Source organism: Acanthaster planci, linkage group LG18 (assembly GCF_054643075.1).
Source record: "Acanthaster planci isolate LZ-2023a linkage group LG18, COTS_SCS, whole genome shotgun sequence".
NCBI classification, from domain to species: Eukaryota; Metazoa; Echinodermata; class Asteroidea; order Valvatida; family Acanthasteridae; genus Acanthaster; species Acanthaster planci.
In genome coordinates this window covers 3,666,096-3,679,598 of record NC_141794.1, presented here as the reverse complement: position 1 = coordinate 3,679,598, position 13,503 = coordinate 3,666,096, and the positions used below count along the sequence as shown (strand labels likewise).

The 13,503-nt window shown below is 43.7% G+C and overlaps 1 protein-coding gene across 1 annotated transcript; it reads right to left on the bottom strand.

Moving 5' to 3' along the window:
* Positions 1-4,690: 4,690 nt before the first annotated feature.
* c9orf135 (chromosome 9 open reading frame 135) lies at positions 4,691-13,247 on the bottom strand. Its single transcript, XM_022237662.2, has 5 exons — positions 13,012-13,247; positions 11,884-11,992; positions 7,041-7,165; positions 6,371-6,500; positions 4,691-5,811 (listed from the first exon to the last, which is right to left on the bottom strand). The coding sequence occupies exons 1-5, from the start codon at positions 13,113-13,115 to the stop codon at positions 5,623-5,625; spliced, it is 657 nt and encodes a 218-aa protein (XP_022093354.1). The 5' UTR covers positions 13,116-13,247; the 3' UTR covers positions 4,691-5,622.
* Positions 13,248-13,503: the final 256 nt, after the last annotated feature.

Below are 13,503 nucleotides of genomic sequence, written 5' to 3'. Positions count from 1 at the left end.
GTAACATCCTCGGTGTTCCGCCCAAGAGAAATGTTCTTAAAACCATTCTGGAGGTCAGCATGAAGTTGAAGGACCGAGAATTGAAGCCGGCGGAGCGCAACGGCAAATTACGGTAATGGAGCGAAGTGTCGCCCCTCGTCTGACGCAAGAGCAGTCCCCGCGAGCGACCGGACCCGTGGACCCGGCCCGCACACGCTTACGCTGCCGCGCCAGCGACGGCAGGCCGGGGCATCCCGAGACACGAGTCGTCATCGGCGTGCTCTTTGGACCGCCATAATGAATATTTTATTGTTTAGTCAACAAAATTGCGGTGCCTCAGGGGGCGCGCGCCGCGGTCGATCGGACCAGGGTGGGGCTGGCCGTGTGTGTCAATGTTCACGCGGAGAACCCATGAGGCACGTTCAGCCCAGTGCAATGGCACCAGGAATATTGACTCCAAAAGTTTACTCGTCGCACCAGTTTAATAATTGGACCTCTTTTCGTTCATATGCAATGGCCACCTCATACGTTTTCCAAGAGCATAGATCGAAATATCACATTTTCTCTGCCACTCGTAAAACATCTACAATTTTGAACGAAACGTTCTACGTCGTTTACCGTGCTCGCGATATTATTAGGTCAATTTCTAAAAGTCTTTGTTTCTCTTTGTCGGTCGGTTGTTCGTCACTATTGGTTACATGTTCACGGTTCGGATCATCAATTTTATTCTATCGAATTTTATTATCTATTTTAAACTGTAAACTTTCGATTTCACAGTATTCTCTCTTGTCACTCTTGAAAGGAAGAACGTACGTATGAGCGAGTGGGAAATGTCGTCTTTGTGTCTAATGGACAATCGTCTGGTTTTCGAAAACCAAAGACAAACAAGGATAAAAGTATCGGCCTTGCCTTCAGATTGTGCAGTTACCAATGGCAGACGAAGAAACGGGGTGCCAAATGTAACAACTAACCCAAACTAAGCTGAATGTTCGACAATGAACCAGATCGGTATTTCAGAAAGGCAGGGTCATCAGAGAACAGAACACACTTGCGAGTCATCGCACTGATAGGGCTGACCTCGAGAGCGCGTATGGCTACTCCCGAATGACCTTTAACCTGGGCATGCGCTGTTAGGACACTCAAAATAATGTTTCTTTCCTCCCACCATTGATCTATATTGCAAAGTCCCCATTGTTATTTTCAAAGGCCTATTAGTGATCCAAAGGGTAAACTAAAAATTTGTCGGCAGAAAGATTTGGCAGTAACTACGGACGTATACAATTTCTTGTATCGCGTTCCAGATGACAATAATACCATTCTTCAGCCTACATGTACTAGAATGGTGGGTCGTAATATTCATTAATGGCTGGTGGTGGGTACCGCTATGCCATGGCGCAAGGCATAGTGGAAACCAACATCGCAGCCGCACTTGACGGATCTCAGTTGGCGGGCCAGGAATCACAGCATGACGCTATAGATCTAGCTACTTCTTATCATCCGTTTCCACCTGGACCTCGGCCAGACAAGAGGCTCCGTTGGCTGGACGGAATCAGAAATTCAGTATTTCAAAAAAGGCAAGGGTCATCTGAGAAGTATCTGACGTCAAGCCAGCTCAAACATGTTCAGCGCATGTCTGTGGTTCAGCGCGTGTGAGTCGGTGTGCAGCTGCACACATACTGATGTTCTCGAATGACCTTCATGCGATGTCGGATGGCTCACGCGTCTCAAATTAAGCTGAGAATTTGAAGCCATATTATGTTTGTTTTCACTTGAACTTCCTTTCCAACGTTGAGCGACGAAGGTATAGGTAGCTGTATTCGACTGAAAGTGAGAACGTGTCTCAGACGCTGAAAGCGCACGGCAAGACATGACTTAGCACTCTTTCATCTAATTGGAATTACTAGAATAATGTTCTTCTTAGCCACCGTTCTTTAGATTGAGTAATGTTGTTGCCTCAAAGAAACATAGTGGGCAAATGACAAATGATGAACTGTACCTTTAAAGTCCCCAAATAGATAGATTTCTCCAGCAGCTCTCGTGGTATAGGCCGACGGGAACCGGGAATTAAAAAAAAAAAAAACAACCGCCCCCCACGCTTCGAGCTACAACCCGGGGAGATACTGCGCCCATTTCCGCAGTAATTACTAAGATGGTTTGAGTTATTCTGCGTTTAGCGGCGGACATCTGCGATAAGCGACCCTTACACTTAAGAGATGTCCGCGCCCTGGGTTCTAAACCCCGCTCACAGCGTCAAGTACAACATCGCTTCGTCGTCTGCCCCTACCTCCTTTCTATGCAGATGCACTTTCCGAAGTGCATTGAACCTTCTCTCCGTGTGTGCACCTCACGCGCAAACCGTACGTGGACACTTTACAAAACCGAGCTGGTTAACCAAAACAATGTAAAAGTTGTTTTCCTATCAAAATGACACATGTAACCGGTCTCAATTATGCATGTTCGGCCAATGTTGTGTTTCCATCGCGCAGCGGGCTTGAGAGCGGTGGAGTTCAACAGGGAGAGCGCGGTTATTATGCAGTCAGGTAATTGCTATCATGGGCCCCACATGACCCTAGCCTCATCGCCGCCGCAAGTTGCCTGGCCATTGTTCGAACCGATTAGTGTATTAGACTTCAGCCACTTAAAATAATGTTCTGGCTCCTGTGCAAAAGGGAGACTGTTCTTCGTAGTTTTTTACTTTGTCTCTTCTGCTGTGATTCTCAAATGAGCCACACATGGGCCCGAATACAGATCGTGTTCGCCGTGAAGCGGTGCTCTCGGGGGAGAGCCACTAATTTGTCCCGGGAATCGCCCACCCAAGTCGCTTGGGAGCTCGCGCCGCCCGCATTGGATGGGACGTTCTTCTCATTCTCTTTTTTACTGAAGCCTCAAGAAAGTAACATGAAGAGAGAGAGAGCTCACACGCATGTGCGGTGGTTCAAAATGGAGCCTACAAACAATTTCAAGTTTGGAGCCGTATGGGTGGGAGTGGGCGAGACGAGATGCAGCGAGGGAGGTCATGCACTCTCTATATAGGGGGTCGCCCATGTAGAAGATGCCGACAAAAAAATCTTTCTTAAAACACTGTCCCCGGCAACGACTGTTCCAAGGAAATCGATGCATGACACCGCATGTCGGGCAACTCTATTTCTGTATTTTGTACGCTTCGGCAGCATTACAGTTGGCATCTCGACGGTATGGGCCTTATTACAACAGTCGCGCCCAAACAAAAGGTGCAACTGCCGTGCGGCCCTTGATGTAGAGAACGAACGTTGAAATTGTTGCCGCAACGGGCTAAGGCTGATTTAACGGCGGTTGAGAGACAGGGGTAGATGAACTTGACAGTCCTCGGGCTGAGTGGGGTGTAGTGGGGCAGTTTCAGCTAGGGTGCTGGGTCGACCCCCGCCCCCCACATACACACCCGACACCCGGTACCCTTTCCCTTCCCACTTTTTAGGGTTACATCTATTTTTCTGCTGCCGGGCCAAGCAATATTTTGTTTTTATTCAAAAAGGAAAGATAATTTGTAAGACCCTATCAGCGACTTACTAAAGTGGTGTGTGGTGTAAGTTAAACTATTTTTCTCCTGACAGTTCGGGAATGCAGTCTAAGAAACTGGCTAACTCTTCGCTGACAAGGTTTCTCTGAGAAGGGGATACATTAATTCTTCCAATTTGATTCACAACCAGTCCACATTTTACAGATTAAAAGTCTTTTTCCCCTTACAAAGAGTGCTGTAAGCTGACCGAGGCCTTCAGGCTGGATGGATCAATGAACACTAGCAGGTTTGGCGTAGGTAATTCGGAAATTTCACTTGCGCCAACAAAAACCCTTCGTGTCATAATCTTGGATATTAAGTGTTGTTGATGCATGGTGTATACATTTTGCTAGTATTACCGCGAGAGATACGATCGGCCGATGTACCCCGGAGGGTGACTGGCTTGCTACCGCGCAATTCCATACCTCAACGGGACTGGAGGTCTCCACAGCGGGTAAAGCTACCCCAATAACCAGGCGAAAAATGTTTGGAATCCCCGTCCCAAGCCTGCGTCTTAATACGCAGCCGGTAGCGGCCCAACGCTCCGTCTGCAGCACACGCTCTCAAAGTCTCCGCTCCGTCTCTTCCAGCGTAAAGAAGTCACATGTGTACGAATAACTACCGGAGGCACTTTGTTTAACCAGAGAAGCTTGGGTCCCCTTCAGAAACGGGGGACCAGATCGGCAAGCATTTTGATTAATCCGGAGAGAAGCGAGCAGGATTAGGGATACTAATGGGGCAATAAATGCGAGCCTGCGGCGGCAGTAGAACCACCAGGGTGCTCTGTTCGGCCGGTTGGCCCTGTACGGCGGAAATGTCACGTTGTTCGTTGTATCCGGTGGCTAGTGGAGACCGTTTCTCCGCCGTGTATGCGCAGTTTTGGTTAATACACTTTATGAGCAGATCTCGTTTGTGTATGACCGCGTTGACCTTCTCTTCTGGAGGCGTGGCGAGCTGAAGAGGCGAAGTGGGCAAGAACATTGGATATAAACGGTTGGATATAAACACATTCCCTTTCAAAAATACGTGTACGCGTACCGCGCTCAGAAAGGCATTGGTGTCGTTCTACGCGATGTTCACATTTACATTGGCTGTGTAAGCAAACGTTTCGTTGAAATCTCTTGCTTCTACATGTTCCATGAACACTTAAATAAATGCTCTCAAAACCCTGCAATGTTATTTACAACACATAATTGTAATTTATTACACAACTGTATGTACACTTCGGTGGTTCTTTAAAAACACGAAAATTTGAAAAAAATCGTTCCACACTGATGAAGCATTACGTTTAAAATAATTCAGATTGAGAGGAAGTTGAGCCCTTTTGCCCCCTGATCCCACAAAATCCGTAGTAAAAACAAATCAAAATATCTCCATCGAAAATGATACTGCTTCCTCCACTTTCACTTTATCAAATCGTTGATGTCGACAAGAACTTCATGTGTTAAAAATTTAGCCATCAAACATAATAAATATGAAGGTAGAAAAATTAGCACCTGGGAAGTTTACAAGAAAAGGGACCCCATACATTTGAATTTTAAAATAACGGACGAAATCACTGCTATCGTGATTACCTGTTTCAAATAAACCAATTTCCTCAGTAGATGTGCTAAAATATCATTAAGTTATGTCACTGTATGTATTGAATGCAGAAGTATGTGTAAAATGCATGATATTCATTTTCTCCAGCAGGAAAGAAACTTGAGAGCTTGAGAAGGCATTTGTCCAACTTTCAGGGACCAAGACATGGTAAGAAAAATAATTTAAGTTTATATGTTTTGCCTTGATTCAGTGAAAGGTAAGGGTTGTGTGTACGTGTGTGGCCACATCTGAACCCCACTCATAAAATACTACCCAGCAGCAATTTTTTTAACAGGTTACTGGGTCACATGACCCACAATATCCCCGTTATTCTGGATTCATGATTTGCTGCAAGTTGAGAACCTGCAGATTTTCACCCCTGTTGATTTCTGATATGTGAACAAAAAGGTCTTTCATCTCTGTCTTTTGACATTTCTGTGTGAGCAGCGTGACCCTCCCGCCTAACTTTTTACAACCCCAACTCTGCCCACCCCCACCCACACTATGACGGCTAACGGCTCTCTACTCTACTCAAGTATTTGTGGTATGGTGTTGGTGGGCTGGAAGTAGTCTCGCCTCAGCTGGGAGTTGGCATACTGCCCACTCTCATCCTGCCAGGTGTTGCGGCCGAACCGCCGGTAGTCCGCTGTGTCAGTAAACTGACTGTGGCAGTGCCGGAACACATTGGAGTTATCGGGAAAATCAGGTGGTTGCTCCTGTGTGGAAATTTAGGTATGAATAAATCGTTGGGTTCACCACAAAGTGATGTAGGCCTATAGGATAGTTTTGGTGCACCATGAAGTGATATATAGGATAGTTTGGGTGCACCACGAAGTGATGTATAGGATAGTTTTGGTGCACCACGAAGTGATGTATAGGATAGTTTGGGTGCACCAGGAAGTGATGTATAGGACAGTTTTGGTGCACCACGAAGTGACGTACCATCCATAGACTTTGTACACAGAATACATCAGTTCGTGGTGCGGCAACTATTCACCATACGTCACTTGTGGTAAAACCAACGAAATGTACTTGAGTTGCAAAGTTCTATTGCATCCACTTTAAAATGCCAAATTTGTTCACAAAATTTCAAGGAATGGCCAGGTAGAAAGGATTCATAGGGAGTGCATTTACTTTTTTGGAGGGGGGAGTTGATGATTTGGTTCAGGATATTTATGTCATATTATATTTCTAATAATGTTGTGTTGGTAGCTTTTCTGAGCTGCCTTTGCCATGTCAAGCTCTGCAGTGTCCGTTCAGGGCCACCGTACTTACCGGCACAGGTGTGTACGGGAACGGTGGTCTGTAGTCTGCCCTGTGGGTTGTCTCAAGATGCCTCTTGTCATGCTCAGGGTGGTGGCGGGGAAGAACAGCTTGATAACCTGTCTTTGGGTGTCCTGTATCCCTGTGCATTTACAACCGGACAATTTGAACATTTTAACTGAAAGTGTTCTATACACATTCCTTCTTTCTCAGTCAGTCAAAAACAGGAAAGGTGGGCCAATCAACTGATTTCTGCCTCCATAATGACAGCAGAGGGACTGGGATAAGTCTACCTGCCTCCTCTGGCAAAAGAGGATAGTGTGGCTCCAACAAAAGGATGAAAACATTCCGTCAAAAGATTTTCAAATAACTTGAGAGGACATGAGCAGAGCTTACATCGGGGAAAATGGGTCAAAAGTATCACCTTCGTATAATTGATAACCCACAGTTAAAAAAAACCAAATCATGAATTCTGCATGTGAGAAATGCTCATTTCAACCGAACAGAGATCCTACTGCAAAATCCCCATGGTTATTGTCTCAACACTTTTTAGACACATTCCCAAAATTTTGAAAACATTCCCGACAGTCAAGTTCTTGGTTCTCCCCAAATCCTCGCCACTTCCCATCTCAGTACATGGGGCACTAAGTCCCTGAGTTGTCAGCGACTTTCCAGCACTCACCTGTCTATGTCGGCGGCTTGGTAGGTGTCAATATTCACCATGGGCTTTCTCGTCTCTTTCTCCTCAAAGTCATTCTTGAGGTGGATCTGCTGCATGGAGTACTGGGTGGTGGTCAAGGGGAATGACTGCAAGGGGGCAAAATAAAAAAAAGGTGCATTTCTCAATGAGTGCATGCAGGTGTAACTGTTACACCTGCAGGTGTAACAAACACCTACAGGTGTAACTGTAGAAGTGAGTTTTCTCTCTCCTATCACTTCCTGGTGATTATGTACTGGTTCATATATCACAGTTGAGGTAAACTCTGGTGTTGAATTTCTCTGTCATGATCCCGGCTGAATTTGAGTCTAAAAAGAAGAGCACTGAGTCAAGCACAACTGTTCTCAAGTCCATCACAAATCATGATGAACCCATCATACATGTACTCTTATGTCCACCACAGGTCCTCACAAGTCCCAATAAGTCCTCACAAGACAAGTTATCATGCACGCAGGTTGCCCATCCTAAATTAAAACATGATATGTATATTAAAATGACCTCATAGTGTGACAGCAACTTTCCTTTATTACCTTTTATCCCATGTTTAGTCTTTTTGACACAACTTCTGAGTTATATATAAACTTTTGTTTGCCTCTGCGCTACATGCCCTGCAGGTACACTGCATGTCTGTGTTTAAACAAGGCAGGGGAACCACAAGTGGTATAATTCCTCACCAGTTGCTACTTTTTAGTAATACAACCAGAAATGTGAATGATTGTATGTAACTGATATCAGCCCAAAATAGTGTACATATGATCAGGAGGTAAGGTTTTCAAATTGACAATATCCTTTCATTTGTGAAAATTACAAAATTTAATTTTGTAAATTCAAAATTTCATTTTTATTTTCATTTTGTCGGCACTTGTAGAAGTAAGCTTTAAATAAAAAAAACCTTTCATATTTGTCGCCACAGCAGATTTCTCTTTTCAAACTTTTGACATTTGACAATCTCTGGTTTAATTTTCCCCTTTGTTTAACACCGCCGTGTATATCTGGTTACATTAAACCTGGCAGGATGTGTTTACATGCTTCGCTTGGACTCGGCCAGTTAACAGTCCCCAAATTTGCCACTCTGACACGAAACGTCCCTCCCAGTTATCCACAATCTGTCCTCTTTTTCTGATCCAAGATGTGGCCCCAGGATATGGCAAAAGGAACAAAATGTCAGCGCCTGATTAATGAGAAATAACGTGTTTTTAGAATGAGGTATCTTGACAGAAACCCTTTTGACCTAATTCTCCAAACGCGCTGTTTCCCCCAAGTTCTTCATCTTTCTCTTTTCTTTTCTCTTCATTTTTTTCTCAAAACTCCACTCAGACAATTTGCGACGAGCAATCCCCTGCCGATAAACTTCGGTAAGGGTGCCTGCCTAACGACCGCCGACAAGCCCCAAATTGGACAGCGCCGGTCACGATTCGGGTTTCAGGCCGCCTTTGGCAGATACACACTGCAGATCCCCAACGTTATTGTTTCGGTTCAATCTTTTGGTGACTAGAGAGAGAGAGAGAGGGAAGATTTTGGCCGGTTTGCGGCGCACCAGGCTGATCGGGACGGAGAAATCAAAATTGTTAGTCCAAGATTATTGGACAGGGGGCTCATGGCATGCGTCAACTGATATGAGAGAGTGCAGGTAATGTTGGGGGACAGCTCAAAAGATTTGGAGCTGGAGAAAATTTGGCTAATCAATTGAAATGTCCACGAACACGGAGAAGACACTAAATCAAGCAGTCTACTCTGATGAGTACCTTAATAATGCTGGTAGTTTGAATGGGTCTTTAATTTCCCCCAAAGCAACCATTTCCTCGATGTTTAATCGTTATATGAAGACAAGGATTTTAGATCTCTGGACATCTCTCTCTCTCTGTTTAGATGGAGTCAAAATAATTGATAATTTTTATTGAATTCTGCACTTACACTCTGCAGTCGGGAAGATATCACACAGGTTGCTTTTCGTGTGCATTTCAAGTTGGGTGCGACTTCTAATAGACTGAAATGTTTTGGTGACATAAATCAGACTGGGCAAGCCTGACAGTGATCACCTAAAGGTCAAAATTTCCAAATATAACATTTTAAAAGAAATCTAGTATTTATTTTTTACTTTTTTGAAAAAAAAGCAGGGCTCAGACATTACCACAGTCTTTCAAGAACCGCAATTGTTGATGTAGCAGAGATTGAAGACTTCCTTGAACAAAAAGGTCCGTGAACAAGCTTACATGTAAGTGCCCGTCAAACATAACACAAACAGAGATGTGCCTGTATTAAACCTCATTGCTCTTGCCGCAATCTCACACAAATGCAATCAGGAGAAACTGGTGGCAAACTACATCAGATATGTATTGAGTCTGGGTACAAAGTACCAGTAGGCTTCCATGTTATCACAAGTGTTACAGCTCAGCATATAGAAGATTTTGTCTGGATACCACATACATACATGTAAATCTTTGATAGAACTTGTAGGGGCAAATATACCGTGCATGTAGTTTAAGACATAACAGTATGACAAAGGGAAGCTTTTCAGTGAACTGGCGAAATATAAACTTTTGTTGCTTTTGAAGGTTCACTTGACTCATTCCTTCAAAGGTCAGTTGCGTACGTGTACTTCCAAAGTCCTGAAGAGCTGATGAGCCCATCCCCGCCACAGCCTAAGCTAACTCTGCTTCGCCACGAGCCAACGGTGATACGACAGCTTACGGGTCTGGGTAATTGCTCTACCTGGAATCAATCGGCCACTAATTGAACGCAAATTGATACCCAGTTTGCCTTTCTCGTCATGATCCCGTGCCAGTGTATTACGTGCCTCTAAACCAGCCCATCATTGCCGAGGATCGAAGGGAAGACATCTACCCCCCCCCAAAAAAGAGAATTTATGTACCGATGCCGGTCCTTATTAAAACGTGCTTGGCGAACCTTGAAACTTCAGAAATCAGGATCAATCTTGTGTTTAATAATGGAATGCCTATTAAACAGGCATTGGTCGGGGCTTGTTTTTCACCTGTCAAATATTCTTGGGATACAAAACAAAAAGGACATGAAATCCAGTCCACCGTGGCTGTATTTTATCAGGCATTATTAAACGCATTTTTTGGAGTTCTCATTGCATTTTTTCCCTTCCTTGTCCCGTCTGTGTTTCATTTAAATGTTGATATTTGCAATTGGCACTTGGGTTTAAAGTTGCAAAGAGTGCGTAAATCTTTCAGGATATTATTTGGTGTGCCAGCTTTCATTAAGGCAGTCCGGTGTTTGTAATGTCTGGTTAGTCACTTTGTATTACACTTGTTCTAGGCCACGCATATAAGTTGCCAAGTTGAACAGTACCGAAACAAATAAATTTCTTCTTTTGTAATTCCTATCCTGGGAATATCGAAATGATTATTTGGAACTCTTTTGTCCAGTTGGTCTCAAATTTAGTGCTTCATATGAATTAGTGTGCTCAAGTGAAAGACTTGAGTGATTCTTCTTTGACCGGCTGACCTGTCCAGAAACAAGAGCTTTTGTCCTTTGTCGTTTTCTTGATATTCCTCGTTTAACTTTCAAAAGTATTTTTGCCATTATGGAAGGTGTGCAACAATAGCACACCCTGACTTTTCTAGGTGTGTGACTCCAAGATACATGTAATGCTTAGAAACATTAAGCTGAAATATGGTATGCAGTACATACGGGTATGATAGGGTGCTCAATTATGTAGCTGGGATCATTTACCTGTGAGTAGAACTGTAAACTTTGTACCTATTTCAGTGAATTTTCGGCCCTGTATGTGCATTAGGTATCAAAGATGTCACCAATCGATGGCTGGACCCATTTGCATACATTGTGTAGTCATTGTCATCCCTATAGTAGAGCTAAGGCAACTTTTGGAGACCGTGCATGTATTTGTGCTGCTCTTAGGTTTTGGAACTACCTGCCCTTTCATGTAAGACATGCTAAATCTGTCCACACATTCAAGATTGTTCTAAAAACTCATCTCTTTCATGAAGCTTTTTCCAACACCTGATTTTCATCTCTGCTAGTGATGGGTATTGTTATGCGCAGTTGACTATTTTTGTATAGCATCTGCACAATGTAAATGTTCCTTTTTGTTATTATTATTATGTTAATGTGCTTAGCTGAGAAGGTTGGAAATCAACTCTTGCTACGGAGAAGTTCCAAATTAACAATCACAATCTTGTTTTGAAATGCCTTTTGGGGAGAGCTGTTACATGATCAGGGTTGTCAACTCTTTTCCCAAGTCAATCAAGCAGACTGAAGTAAGAGAACGGAGGCGGGGGGGGGGCACAGAAGAATAGGGGATTTTTGGAGTGCAGCAGTACTGCCAAATTGATGTCCAGGTAGCTGTACTTGCAGAAGAACTTTGGCTCAACTGTTTAGTCCGAGAGACAATCGTGTTGCAATTTTTTACATGTATACACTGTATGTGTACTTTTTTTTACATAAAGATGCGTATTCCTTACACATGTGTATATTTTTAGGGTCAAACTGTGCTATATTCTTATGCATCTAGTACAGGCGAGATCCACATCTTTGGCAAGGCAGCCCTTGCGGGGAGAGGAGGGTGAGAAACAATTCATAAGTGTAAACTCAGTAAAAACAACCTTTTCTTGTTCTGTGCTGCACATTTTGTTTGGGGACTTTGCGAGGACCAAATCACAGCGCTTTTAAAAATGATTTCGACTTTCAGCTGGAAGCATGAGCAATAAATTGATATTAAACTGGAAAGGGAAAATAGCATGTAAGTTGGGAGAAAAGGAATGACCACCGGTGTTTGGAGAGCTAGAAAGTTTACGGGGAAAATCATCCTCAGTACTCTTACTCCATCTGTAATGTTTCCAATTCTCCTGTAGGTGGTTCGATGGAGGTCTTTCTTCTCTGATTCATTGTTGATATCGTAGTCTTTGGGTTCTGCTTCCCTGGCCTGGTGCCTGTTGTGAAGGGAAAATTGGCCATGTTCATTTTCAGTGGGAAGTCAAGTTGTTGTACATGTACGCATTACATACAGACCTGTTTAGCAATGACTCTGCAAATTATACATGTACAAATCAATGTCTAATCACTACAAACACCGTATACTGGCCATATCTTTGGTCAGGGAATTTTTTTTCTGACACGGAAATTTGGAAAATCTGAAATTTTTGTTTACAAATTCTGTTCAACCTTTGAGAGTACATGTACTGGTAGGCCCACATACATGAATGTAGGGTGCAATGGATCGCTCCGCATTATCACGCAAACTCTGCACAGTTGCTTGACCATACTGACTGATTTCCTCACTTTTACTTTTAAATTTTGTCAAGTTAGGCCTGAACAGATTCATGTAACTTTTGTTACATAGGCATACATGTACATGTAGTTTGGGGAGTCAGGTTGGCATAGTGGTTCTTTCCTCGTCTTCCACCTCTGCGGTCTGGGTTCGAATCCTGGCCCGTTCCACAGGTGGATCGGATTTTCAGTCCCTACCTTCCTACCCAGAATATTCCTCCGGGGTTTTCCTCCCACCTCTGAAAAACTGTAACTGCTTCTCATTGTCTCCTCTCTACAGGTTTCTTCAGGCTTGCGAGCTTAGTGCCTAGGGCACTTTTGAGGAATCCCTGGTGTCATTACCAGAAATGATTGATAACAATAATAGGCCTAAGGCATAACATCAACATAGCCTAACCATGGTCCTAGGCCTTACCCCCAGAACTGTGGGTTTCGACGTCCGTCGCGGGACCCCACAGTTCTGAGGGTCCTTGCACCTAGGCCTAGGCTAATTCACTTCAGGCCTAAAGTGAAGTTCGAACTGAAGATAGGTGCACCATGTTCTGGTAATTTTTTCAACAGAAAATCTCACTAAAATGCTTTTGAGCAAAATTAAATTGAACGCGTTAAAGGGGCCCTGGTCAATGCTGGCAGTACCGGCAGGGTCTCCAAGGCCCCTTCCATGCCTACGGCTGAATCTTACCAATTTGAGTTCAGGGTCGGACGGCTGTAATCCATGTGATCGGAGCGTAAAAACAAAGAGCCTTTGCGCTCTACAAAGTCTGGCAAACTCAAGTTAGCACTCATGCTGCTTTTGGTTCAATTTTGGACTTAAACGTCGTTAGAAGATCAATTGCACTCAAATCGACCCTCAAATGCCCACTGTATTGTGCACTGTACTCGCGGATTTCTGTTTTGATCACATACAGCTTGCTATACGGCGCCACACGTCGGTGGGCAACTTCACAACCCTAAATCCCCATGTGTTCGAAATCTTCAGTAGAAAATAGATATTTACTACATTAAAAGATTGTGTTCTTTTCATCCTAATTTTCCAAACAAAAGGTTCTAACTATGCTCTCTGACTCCTTTTTGTCATTAAACATCTTTCCAAAACTACGCAGAACAATTCTGAGACAATTACTTTATAGGAGAGGCGGATTGGTTTTCTCATTGGCGTAAGTAAAAAGTCCTT

What these genes read in the sequence shown, in the direction of transcription:
- c9orf135 (XM_022237662.2), bottom strand. Translation starts at nt 13,115, where the DNA reads ATGAGTGCTAACTTGAGTTTGCCAGACTTTGTAGAGCGCAAAGGCTCT. An exon ending in TTGGAAACATTACAGATGGA is followed by an intron (nt 7,166 to 11,883) that starts GTAAGAGTACTG and finishes GCCCCCTTGCAG; the next exon opens with TCATTCCCCTTGACCACCAC. An exon ending in TCCCGTACACACCTGTGCCG is followed by an intron (nt 5,812 to 6,370) that starts GTAAGTACGGTG and finishes ATTTCCACACAG; the next exon opens with GAGCAACCACCTGATTTTCC.